The following is a 12,932-nucleotide window of genomic DNA, read 5'->3' as shown; positions in this document are numbered from 1 at the left end:
CTAGAATGAGAGACGGTATTGCTACACAGCTGCCGGTTTTTTATGTTGAAACCCCCCCGTAATGACGAGGGTAAGAAAATATGGCAAGTTAAATACTTATGTGATATGAAGGTTACTATAAAATCTTACAAAGGTAGGCCCGGACCAACGCAATGTTTTAATTGCCAAAGGTACGGGCATACCCAGAAGGCATGTCACAACGAACCGCGATGTGTACGCTGTACTGAATCGCATAAATCTTTCGAATGCCCATATAAAAATAAAAAAGAACATGCAGCCCAGTGTGTCCTTTGTAACGGTTCGCACGCAGCGTGTAGCCTTGATTGCCCCAAGAGGCCTGGAAATATGGAACATCGCCATGACTGAAAAAGCGAAAAATTATATTCGCTCAACTGAGAGCCAATCAGAAAAAGGCTCCGACTCCAAAACGTACGCGGCCGCCGCCGCACCGATGATAACTAGAAATAAACCCAAGCCAGGAGGAAAAACCTCTCAAAATAATGACGAAAACGATATTGAAGGTTTTAATAGATTTATTAAAAATTTATACTCTTTGTACCTACAATTTAAAGAAGCAGATGACCAGATGAATAAGTTAAGCGTGGCTCTTGAAGCCATTAAGATGTTTGATATGAACAATCATGTATAATCACATCCAAAACAACTTAGCATGTAACAGTAGGCATATTAACTATGCAAAATTTATGTTCTTTAACTGTAATGGCATAAAAAGTCAAGTAACTGAAATTAAAGACTACATTAACAGGCACAGCTTAGATATCGTTCTTTTGAATGAGACGCATCTCAGGACGACTGACTCCCTAAAGATCGCAAACTTCGATGTGTTTAGAAGCGACCGAATACATAACCGTGGTGGAGGCACCGCCATAGCTGCCAAAAGGTACCTAAAATGCTGCAAATTCGCATTACCCATTTTAACAGCATAGAAGCATGTGCGTGTATTCTGAATAGCAAATAGCAAAGGAGTAGAATATCTCATAGTTTCTATTTATAAGCCACCCGGAAACTCGCTCAATACGCAGGATTTAGATTATATTGAAAGGTTGGGCTATCCTACTATCATTGCAGGTGATATGAATTGTAAAAATACAAATTGGAACTGCAGGACCAACAACCAAGATGGAATTGTGTTATATAACTACATAATAAACAATAATGTACAAATTTTTGCTCCTACGGAACACACGTATTGCCCTATGACTCGCAGTAACTCCGATATCTTAGATATTGTAGAATTTGACTTAACTCAGAGAATTGAGAGCACGGATATTTAATATTGGTTTATTTAATAGAAAGAAATAAAATAAGAAAAGTAAATGAAGTAAAGATGAAGTTAACGGTATGCAGGATTAACATAATGATGCAGTCCTTTTACACAAACATTCGTGCATAGCTTTAAATAGTATGATAATCTAAAATCATCACAGCTAAAGGCATAACAGCAAAACTCTTGAAGAGGACAGAGCGGTCTGCTCACGTCCACGCTCCAACGTTGTCTCCTGCCGTCCGGGATGATTCTTACTGCGCTGGGCTGTGATGGTGACGTCATCTGGTATTCTAATTCAGCATTGGATGTTGATGACTCCCACAGCTTCGGCCAGCCTGAAGAGGCATCGTCCTCGATGTCTGTTGAATGGACATCACTATCATGTACCTGCAAAGAGAATTAAAAAAAAAAAAAAAAGAGTATCAGGTCCTTAGGTTTTGAGCTGATACAAGCATTTAATCAATTTGACCATGGCTTCATATGGTCAGCCGCAGTAGATGTCAAATTTGGTCCTTCATGGCATCCTACTTTCTCGACTTCATATCTGTCATTTGGTTTTACAGCTATGATTTTATACGGTCCATGAAACTTAGGTCGTATTTTCAAACCAGTCCTATATTGAGTTCTCTGAATGGCTACCAAGTCGCCAATCTTGTACAGTTTCGGTTTCTTACGTTTCTTGTTGAATTGTTTTCGATTCTCTTCTTGAATCTTCAAAATGTTGTTTTTAGCATCTCCTCTTATTTCATCACGTTCTTGTATCAATTGTTTTAGATATTCTTCATTCAATATCTCACTAATTCTCAAATCTTCTTTGTTATTCATTTTCGTGCCTATGAGAAGCTCAAACGGTGAATATTTCGTACTTCTCGTAGTTGTACTGTTGATTATCCTCTGGACATCTGGAACATACCTAAACCATTTCGTTGAATCTTCATGTGATAATTTTGATAAAACAGGAATCAAAATTCTATGAATTCGCTCAATTTGTCCGTTACCTCTTGGAATACCGGTAGTAATTTTGACATGTTCTATACCTTCTTCAGTACAATACGCTGAAAATTCTTTCGATGTAAAGGCACTACCTCGATCTGAAATGATTCTGGCTGGATTTCCAAATACAGTCTGTTGTTGCTTCAATTTTGAAATAACTTCTTGCGTAGTTGGTGATTTCATTGGATAGAACCAAGTAAATTTCGTAAACGCGTCGACAACAGTCAGAATGTGTTGGTATCTCTTGTTCGTTAATGGAAGAGGTCCAATAAAGTCGACATGATATGTACTCAAAGGAACGTTTTCTTTCGGTACAGGATGAAGAAATCCTTCAGCTTTTCCTTGCTTCTTGTTGTACAGTATACATTCTATACAGTTAACAATTACTTTTTCAACTTTGCATTTCAATCTGGGAATATAGAATTCTTGCTCTACAGCATTCACAGTTTTATCTACAGCAAAGTGACCTTTTTTATGTACCTTCTGTATGATTTCGTTCTGTAAGGATTCTGGCACTACTAGAAGATCTTTACCATTTTCAAATTTGTACAAAATATCATTTCTCACGAAGAATCCATTTTCTTATCCCTTCTCAACTAAATTCTTGATTAACTTCACATGTTCATCTTCATTCTGTTGTTGTACTAACCGAAATCTTCTCAGTTACATCGGATGTGTATGATGTTAAAATTAAAGCGTTTCTACTTAGAGCATCAGCATGTTTCATTTGGCTTCCTGAACGATGTACAATTTCGTAATCGAATTCTTCAATAAACATTGCCCATCTCGCAATTTTAGGAGTTAAATCTTTCTTATCTAAAATTTTCTGAAAAGCGCTACAATCAGTTACAATTTTGAATTTAGTCCTTGACAAATAGTTTCGAAATTTCTTCAGAGCTTCTATTACTGCAAGGGCTTCTAATTCGTAACTACAGAGTTTCTCTTGCTGCGGTGAAGTCTTCTTACTCATATACTGGATTGGGTGATAATTACCAACATCAGGCAATTGGAGTAATACCGCACCAAAACCTTGACTACTAGCATCAGTATGAAGTTCTAATGAATATCCTTGCCTACATATGCGTAGAACAGGTGCTTGAGAGAGAATTTCTTTTAATCTGCAAAAAGCTTCCTGTTGTTCGGAATCGAACTTAAAAACCAATACCTTTTCTAAGCAAGTCACTAAGAGGTTTAGCTATTTTAGCATACTGAGGAATGAATTTACGAAAATATCCCGTTAGACCTAAAAAGCTTTGTAGTTGTTTACAGTTACGCGGTTGTGGAAAGTTTCGAACAGCAACGGTTTTGGAAGGTGATGGTCGAATAGTTCCGTTTTCAATTACATGTCCCAAAAATTCAATTTTACGTTTTAAGAATTGGCACTTTTTGAAATTTATTTGTAACCCATACTCCGAAGCAGTTTTGAATACTCTTTCTAATTTGTCTAAACATTCAACTTCATCATTAGCCGGTATGACTATATCATCCATATAAATAATTAGTACACCTTCATTTAACAAGTCACGGAACACAGCATAAATATACCTTTGAAAAACATTTGGACTAATACATAAACCAAAAGGAGCTTTAAGAAATTCATAAATACCATTATGTGTTCAGCATTCACCAGATGTGAAAGGTAATTAAACGTCGCGCTACTTCCGCTTTCGGGACTTTTGTTTACATTAACAGAGACGCCAGACGATTACGAAGACTCATAAACATTCTTCAATGACATAGCAATATTCAAATTTCCCATAACGCAACGAACGTTAGAATTTCGATATGACTCAGCAGTTATCAGGTTTACATTACTTTTATTCCGATGAGAAATTATTTGAAGGCCATTCTCGGTAAAAGAGAAGTTAAACTGACTCAATACATCCAAACCTAATACAATTTGATTACATAACGATTTAACAACATAAATTTTCGTACGAAGTAAAAAACTATCAATTGAAATATCAGAAATAAAAAAGCCGATGGGGTACGTTTGCTTTGATTCAATTCCGTTTAATGTGATACCGCTACAATTTAAATTAGGAGAACCAATCTGCTTGTGTAACTCTACGCTACATATCGTTACATCTGAACCAGTGTCAACTAAACTAGCAACTAAATGATTATTTATTTCTACAGTCTTCATAATTCTATCCTTGTCGGAAATTCGTTGTAATAAAGCTGCTTGTTGTGTCTCGGGGTTCCGCTCTGGACAGTCCGTTGAATAATGCCCGAACTTCTTACATTTTATACATTTTACACCCTTCGATTTGTTTACACAATGCTTTGAATAATGCCCAAATTCCTAGCAATTAAAACATTTGATATTTGACCTTATTAACGTTAGATTGATTTCGGTTTGATGACGAAAGCTTACTTCTATCTTTAACTTGAGTGTCTACTTTCGGTTTCGAATTTTTAAACTTATTGTTCGATGTTATGCAAATTGTATTTCTTTCTTTGTACCGAGGAGCGACGCAGACGCAAATTTGTTAGGTTTTTAAAGCTCGCGTTTAGAGCTTTGAGGTTGCTGTGAATTACTGGAGTTTCAACTAGGCAGAGGTTCTTCTGAGTTTGTGTTGGTAAGCCGCCACTGAAGTCGGAGTTTGTGTGGTCTTCGCCGTTCCTCACTTAACCTACTGTTTGAAAGCCAATAAAGAAGTTTCGGTCAACGTTATGACTCTGAGGTTTTTTGGGTTCTATACTGAAGTAATATCAAGTCAATTTAAGGCCCGTTTACACTAGCGGAACTTTGGTCCCAAGAAGCGTACGCTAACGTCCTAAGAAACGTAACCTAAGTCGAGCGGTTAATCCTCAAAGGGAATTGACGTAAACCCAAGAGATGAAAATTTTAACTCCGAACCTATGAGATGAAAGCTTTGGCCAATCACAGACTTACAAACTATCACGAGGGTTTTGTTGATGCTTTAAGCGAAAAACATGGCGGAAGATTTGACTACGTCTGACTGCAAATTAATTGCAGAAGTGCAACAACATCCGATTTTATGGGATAATAGAAAAAAAGAATATCGAATGAAAAGAGGACAAGACGTTGCTTGGGTACTGGTTGCCGAAAGACTGAACCGAGATGGTATGTATCCATTTATTTATTTTTTTGCTCCTTTCGTATTGCAATGTGCTCTCTTTTATTCTAGTTCTCTTTCGACTAACGCAATTGTTCAAGTACAAAATAGGTTTAATAACGATTACATGATAAAAATTTGCTGACATATATTAAATTATAGCATTTTAGAACATTTCTGAAAATCTGAGTTTTATAAAATTTAAATAAGCTCAGTAGATGGATTTTTTAAAAAATAAAGTTTATTAACTGCTTTAAACTGTATCTAAATGTACACTGTTCTATGAAAATTATATGCAGCAACCTTCAATTATATATATTTAAAATTTTCCCCAAATTATAGCAATTCAGATGATTACATAATTTTAGCTATTGTCTTTACATTAGTTTGCTCTTTTTTGCAACATGTTACTAAAGACTTATGAGAAGAAGAAAGTAAAAGTAGTAAGTGTGAAGATCAACAGTAGTAAAAATTTGATTAAAGTTTTCCTTCTCAATTTTCAGAAATACATTTTCTTCATTTCTCATGCAAATGTTTATTCCGAAAAAATCCCTAAATATATAAATATCCATATATAAAAATATATAAGATCCATATTTCATTTTCGTATGAATACATTTTGAATCTCATATAATTAGTATAATTGTTTGCATAAAATATTAATAATTAAACAGTAATTAATTACAGTGGTTGAATTAAAATTTCGGCTATATTTTTTTTAATTTCACAGTTGAAGAGGTTACTTACCGGTGGCAGAATCTGCGTAAGCGATATAGGAAGAAAAACAAAATGCAAAAGTGGAGCTAGTGCAGAGTCTGCAGAGCAGCAATGGCATCTGATGCCCCAAATGTCATTTTTGGATCCATGTATCCGCCATCGAAGGTAAATATTCAGAACCAAATTATTTAGTTATGTTAAATATAAAATGATAAATTTTCATATTAACAAAATACAATCCTACTTGTTAGTAGTCTGTAATATTATAAGGCATAAATGGATTATTTGGAGTTATCCTAGGTTGACTAGGAATCAAAAATTGTAACTTTATTGATATAAATTTATTAAATATGTTACATAGTCACATATGTGGATATAAACCAATTTACTTTAATTTTTATTTATCTGCCTAAGGGGAAATTCCTCCCCTTAGGCAGATAGACCTTATATGCTTTGCCATAACTCAAATTCTATCCAAATATTTACGCTCTGGAAAACAAAAACTTCTCCTACACAATTTTTTTTTTAACATTTATTGCCTCATCACTCGTTATGAATGGTTTAACACCTTGTAAATGTGTTATAATAAAATTGTATTACACATTATAGTTTTTTTCTAACGTGTTTGGGCCAACTGAAGTTCTTACCCTTAAAAAATGTTGTAGAAACTTTGCTGTTCTGTACTTTTTTAATCTTCCCAATTAAAAATAGGCCAATATTTTTGCAATGTAAACTTATTAACAAGGGTAAGGTGTGTGGTGTGGTGTATTTAATTATGGCAAAGCACACTAGGGCTATCTGCCTAAAGGGAGGGATGCCTTCATGGAGGACTTCCTAAGGGAAACTGGCTCGTATACACGTTACACATGGGGAAAACCACGAAAACACCCATGCAGCCAGCCCACTTATTAACAAAGTACAACATATGCATAATATAAACAAAGCACTTGCTCTTTCCTTTGAAAGCTGAGTTTCTAAATATTTTGATGAAGACTCGTCTGTATATATATTTTTTTCTTTTTGTGGCCAATTTCTGTTTATAGTTTATCCCTCTATAGTTGGTGCCCATATTTCTGTACTCACACAGCTCAAAACTGATGTGTTACTGACCATTTTGATGTTCAGAAGTTAGTGTTTGAGATTATGCATACCTGCTTTAATTTTATGAAGTTACTTTGCACTTAACACATAAAGCCTGGGATTAATTATCATAATATATACCATCAGATCAAGGAGTTGTGCTTAAATTATTACATTACTTCATAATGAAAATAAATACAAAAATATATATGAAACTAAATTAAAAAATGAAGTTGTAATACTTTATTACTGAATTAACTGTTAAAATCTTTCATGGCATGAAACTTTTCAAAACAGTCCCCAAAGTATAATGATCTTTTTTATTTATAGAATGTGAAATGTGTAAGTCAAGATTAGATAAAATTTGTCTTAAACTGTAAGATACAAAAAATTTGATAAAATTCTCTTGTGATTGTGTTTCTATAAAAAGAAATAAGACTTATTAGTGGCTCAATATTTTCATTTATTATGTAAGGGCTTTGTATGCATATTCAAAATTTCTTCAATGAAGGCAAGAGATTCTTCTTTTTCATCTAAAATATTGATTTCTTTATAATTACTATATATACTATATACTTTATAATTACTATACTCTTTATAAGGCATTTAAAGTCATCTCTATTTAGGGCATACTACATTATTGTTACTGTCAGAAACACTACTGTCATCACAACTGTTAAATTGGAGCCTCCAATAGTAATATTTACATCCATGTTATTTAACTCATAATCCCGCTGATCTTCACTACTATAAATTTGATTTTCTATGGCATTAATATAAATAAATGTTACATTATAAATAACATTTATTTGGATTAATGAGAAGGATGAAACTGTTTGTGCTGAGATGACAGATAGTCATAATTTTGTTCCCTGGTTGTTAATTTTAATCTGAGATGCGATTCCACGTCCAATAATCTGTTCCATTTTTTCGTCTTAATGTCTACAAATACAGTCAAATACCGAAAATCCGCCAACTCCTGAAATCTGCGTTGCCTCTCAGAATATAAGCATTCAGTTTATATTCTGAGTTTCTTGGTTTCGGAAACCGCAACATTGAGTACGAAATATCGAAGAAAAAATACTTACCGAATAATGACGTTATAATAACTGAATAATAATGAGTCAGAATGGAAATACCAAATTATTGATATAAAAAGTTTAAGAAAAAAGATAAGTTTTTTTCCTTCTAATCTGCATCGAGGTAAAAATGCAGACTCTCTTTGTTCAAGACACTCTTTGTTCAAGTTCATGATTCACGTTGTTGTATTTTCTGAGCTTTGTTATTTCACGAGATTGTTTAGTGCTGCCTTTTTTTTAATCCGGATATTTTGTGGATAAATTAAGAATATTTTAAATTTCAGCCCTTGTTAAGCCCAATGACAGATTTAATGCATATAATAAATTATTGCAGTAATGTATGTAATTTAATTAAATGTATTTAATACACCTTATTTATTTTGCACCATACTTCGGAAAATAAATTATTCATGTCATTTTGCCTTCTCCATATTTGTACGATAAAATTATTCGTGAGTAAATATGACAATTCGGTTGTATATTGCAGTACAAAAGATTGAAAGAGTGATGATGATTTCACCCCTCCCCATATTTGATAAAATATTATTTTAATTAAAAACAAAATGTGATCCAGCACTGCTCCAAGAACGTAATGACTAGGAATTATCCCATACAACTGGATGTAACAAACTGTATTTTTTTAGAAATTATTCTTGCAAATATTAATAAACACAAAAGATTATGTAAGAAAAGAATCCAATGGGATGTTATAATTCAAATTAACAAAAAAAAAAAAAAAAAAAAAAAAGCGCTTTTTAGTTTCAGGTAATCACACTGAAGCAAGAAGACTCTTGGTTTACATTATTTTTCATGCTAAATTTTAAGATCTATTTAAATTGTCTGCAGTTCATAAGTAATAAAAATTAAAAAATAAGCTATTTAATGCAGTAACAAATAAGATTCTAAATTTGCTTATTTCACTACCTAATTACTTTGTATCACAAAATAATCATTAATGTATTAAAAATATTTTTCATATGCGTTTGATTTTTTTTCCTTGTTTTCTTTCTAAACAGGACACAGACAAACTTTCAAGGAAACAAAGAATTCGAGGAGCTTAATTTCACAGTAGAATCTGTTGTCTCCGAGTCTTCAGATAATATTGAATATCTGACAGAACCTGAATATGTGGAGCCATCTGTTATTCACGTTATGCCCTCATGTGAATCACCTTTATCACCTGCATCAAGCTCCAGACAAATCTTAGATAACACTAATTCAAATAATAATGATGAAAATACTCCTAGAGGGAAGAAAAGAAAAAAGAAAGAAACAATTGAAAGTTCATTGCTTTCTGTTATTGATGAAACAAATAAATATTTAAAAAATCACCATCGATGTGAAAATGATGATGACGATGATGATAAATTATTTTTATTGAGTCTCCATAGTGATTTGAAAAAAATGACTGATGAAAAAAAATTGGAAACGAAAATACAATTTTTACAAATTATGGCAAGAAATAAATGAAATTATTTGTACATAACACTAATCAGTTGTTTTATTGTTTTATTTACATATTTCATAAATATTTTCAAAAAATAAATTTACACAAGAAATGCTTTCCTTTCTTGCCATGGTACTGCTCCTTCTGCAGAAAAATATTCACAAAAATTATCTCGAACTGCAGATGCAGCACGGGATGAATTATTGGCCCCTAGACGGCCAAGAGGTTGCCATGTAAATTCTTCTGTTCTCCACATACCTTCTTTAATGGTGGCATTTGAAAGAAGAGAATCAGCAAAGTTCACTGGACAGTATTTCTTAGCTGCCTTTCCCAACTCATTTTTCATTAAGTAATTATGAAGGCAACAGCATGCCAAAACTACTTTATTAGCATGCTCTGGGTTCAGGGCAATTTCAGTACGAAGTACTCTCCACCTAGACGCCAGTATGCCGAAAGCATTTTCAACGCACCTCCTTGCTCGAGAAAGTCTGTAATTAAAAATTTTTCTTTCATTCGACAGAAATTTGTCAGGATAAGGGCGTAAAATATTTTTCCTGAGTGGAAAAGCCTCATCTCCAACAAATACAAAAGGCAAAACTCGATCACTATTTAATAATGGTGTTGGATTTGGCAATGAAAACAAAGTTTCACTAACCAAAGCTTTACCTAGTGAACAGTTACTGAAAATTCCACCATAACTGATGCGTCCATAGTTGCCTGAATCAACATAAAGGAAAGTGTAACTAGCATCTGCCACTGCCATTAGGACTATGCTGTTATAGCCCTTATAATTATAATATGTTGATCCAGCTGACGGTGGAGCTTGTATTCTGATATGCTTACCTACAAGAAAAAAAAAGCAACAATTATTAATTGCCTAAAGAAAAACAATATACACTTTAATGATAAAAATTAATATAAATACTTTTTCCAATAATAAATTCAGTTCTTAAAAAAGTTCTTAAATTAGAAACTTGCAAAAAAATTCCTTTTTATATTAAAATTTGTTTTTCATTTCACACTTTCATTTATTTATATGAAACAATTCCAGTCTTTTGATATTTTAAGACAGCTCATATATCAAGTTAGATGATTCTGCAATATTTTATATTTATCTTTGAAAAGAATCTTCATTTGCCTAATTTTAATATAATGCAATTTTTGTATTTCAAAAGTACTCACTGACAAATAAATATGGAATGCAAGACATAATACATACCATCGATTGCACCAACACAGTTGGGAAAATTCCATTTATATTCAAAACCTTCTGCTATTACAGCCCATTCATCTGATGATGCTGGTATAGCCATAACCAGTGGCTGTAAGGCTTGCCATATGACATCACAGGTCTCTCGAATAATATGTGAAACTGAAGATTTAGAAACACGGTGTATGCCAGGTCTGTATAATTAGTTCCAGATGCTAGAAATCTACAAAAACTTTCTGAATCAATAATTAAATTTTTGCAGTTTTAAAAACATGTTGTATAAAAATGAACAAAGGGCAATCTGTAGCAGTATGCAAGTTTTAAAAAAGGTTCCTTTTTTTTTGGGGGGGTCAGTTTCAAAGAGATTGCAATTTTCTTTCTTATTATTAAACCACAGAAAATAAATGCTTTATTTATGTAACTTATTTTGATAAAATTATGTTCCTATTCATAATTTTTTAAATGCATTACAAATTTAAAAAAAAATATGAATTTTAAAAAGTTCAATTAGACAGAAGTATAAAATGTTCTGACAAGAACATTAATTTTCAATTATGTATACTACACAAAATTGGAATTAGATGTAATAAAGACTTTCAAATAGAGCTGGTACCAGAGCATATGCAACCAGGGTGACCACACCAGATGGCAAAATTATTAGAATTTAGGAAGGAATCAGGTGGCAGAATTTCCGATTTGTGGAGTTTGCACCGGCGGTAAATTGTCTAACGTCGACACTGCTTTCAAAACAAATGTATATATTTATATTTACGTTAAACAGATGGCAAGTCTCTCAGACGCTGAAATTGATTTCCTAAAACGTGTTTCTTGCTTCTGTAGTTTATCTTGCAGTAAATGTAGAAGATGATCATATTGTTCTCCCTACATGTAAATTCAATAATATTATACTTATGAGTAAATTGAACATCAGAACTATATTTAATTATCTAGTTAATATAAAAACAAATACAAAATAGTTTATATTGTGCTAAAATGATTAGCCAAAGTAAGAGAAAATAATTTTGTTGTCTTGAAAAATTGCTTGAAGTATAATCTTACTATTTCTAACAATTAACACATTTAGCGATTAATCGCATATTATTAACAAAAATAACATAAACTCCATAATTAGAAATGATTTCAGCCTTCTGTGAAGGTGATCACCTTCAACATGATTATTTGATTATGCACCACACACTAGGGTTACCTGCCTAAAGGTAACCCTCTACTAACCTAAATAATGTCATCAGGAAGATTTTTTAAGGTAAACTAATTTACATTCATATCTTGGACAGATATGCACAAAATGCCTATGTTCTAAACCCTTTCATCAGGTATTGAACAATTAATGTTCAGTGTTTTTATTTATTTAGCCACCGACGGGATATTATAGCAACCTTCAGAGAATATGGTTATCTGTGATTGTCATTACCAATGTTTGTTTATATTCTCAGGAATACTTTTGACTATTGAAGGTGCTTAACATGAGGGGCATCACTATATACTATATTGCCGAAATATATACTGTGTTGCTGCAACTATGATCAGTGAAAAATATTCAGTTATTTATCTTACAAATTTGAAAAAATAAAATATGATAATTCTGATTAAAAGGAAAATTACTCTCCATTTCAATTTCACTCTTATACTCTAATAATTGCTTAATTTTTCAGGTAGTAGAATTTCATTAAATAATCTATTTTGATACAATTATTCTTACATTATTTTGGAGGTAAAGTGTTTTTCATCATATTACTATAATATTCTCCAAAAATGATTTTTTTTAAATATTGACATGATTTAATTTTATTGCTCATTTGTCAAATATAAAACACAGGTGGAACAGGAATGCAGAAAATCTTTTAAAAGCAAGTTTTTTGATGGATCTCCCAAATTCTCTAGAATATATTATTTAAAAGCCTAATTATTTTATATTTCTGGTTCTACAAAAGTATTTTCATGACAAAGTGAAGCAATACTAATAGAATTCATGACAGTAATAATTAAAAAATCTACGGATACAGAATGCTGGGTA

The 12,932-nt window shown here is 32.4% G+C and overlaps 1 protein-coding gene across 1 annotated transcript; it reads left to right on the top strand.

Annotated features, from left to right (window-relative positions):
- Positions 1–2,688: 2,688 nt before the first annotated feature.
- On the top strand, positions 2,689–10,401 carry LOC146996251 (uncharacterized). Its single transcript, XM_085820550.1, has 2 exons — positions 2,689–6,246; positions 9,257–10,401. Exons 1-2 carry the CDS (start codon positions 6,203–6,205, stop codon positions 9,708–9,710), a joined length of 498 nt encoding a protein of 165 aa, XP_085676676.1. The 5' UTR covers positions 2,689–6,202; the 3' UTR covers positions 9,711–10,401.
- The last annotated feature ends 2,531 nt before the right edge of the window (positions 10,402–12,932 follow it).

The sequence above is a fragment of the Stegodyphus dumicola genome, chromosome 7 (genome assembly GCF_044657685.1).
Source record: "Stegodyphus dumicola isolate Sdum_Otavi_A_Nest chromosome 7, ASM4465768v1".
Classification (NCBI taxonomy): Eukaryota; Metazoa; Arthropoda; class Arachnida; order Araneae; family Eresidae; genus Stegodyphus; species Stegodyphus dumicola.
This window is presented reverse-complemented; position numbering and strand designations above follow the sequence as displayed.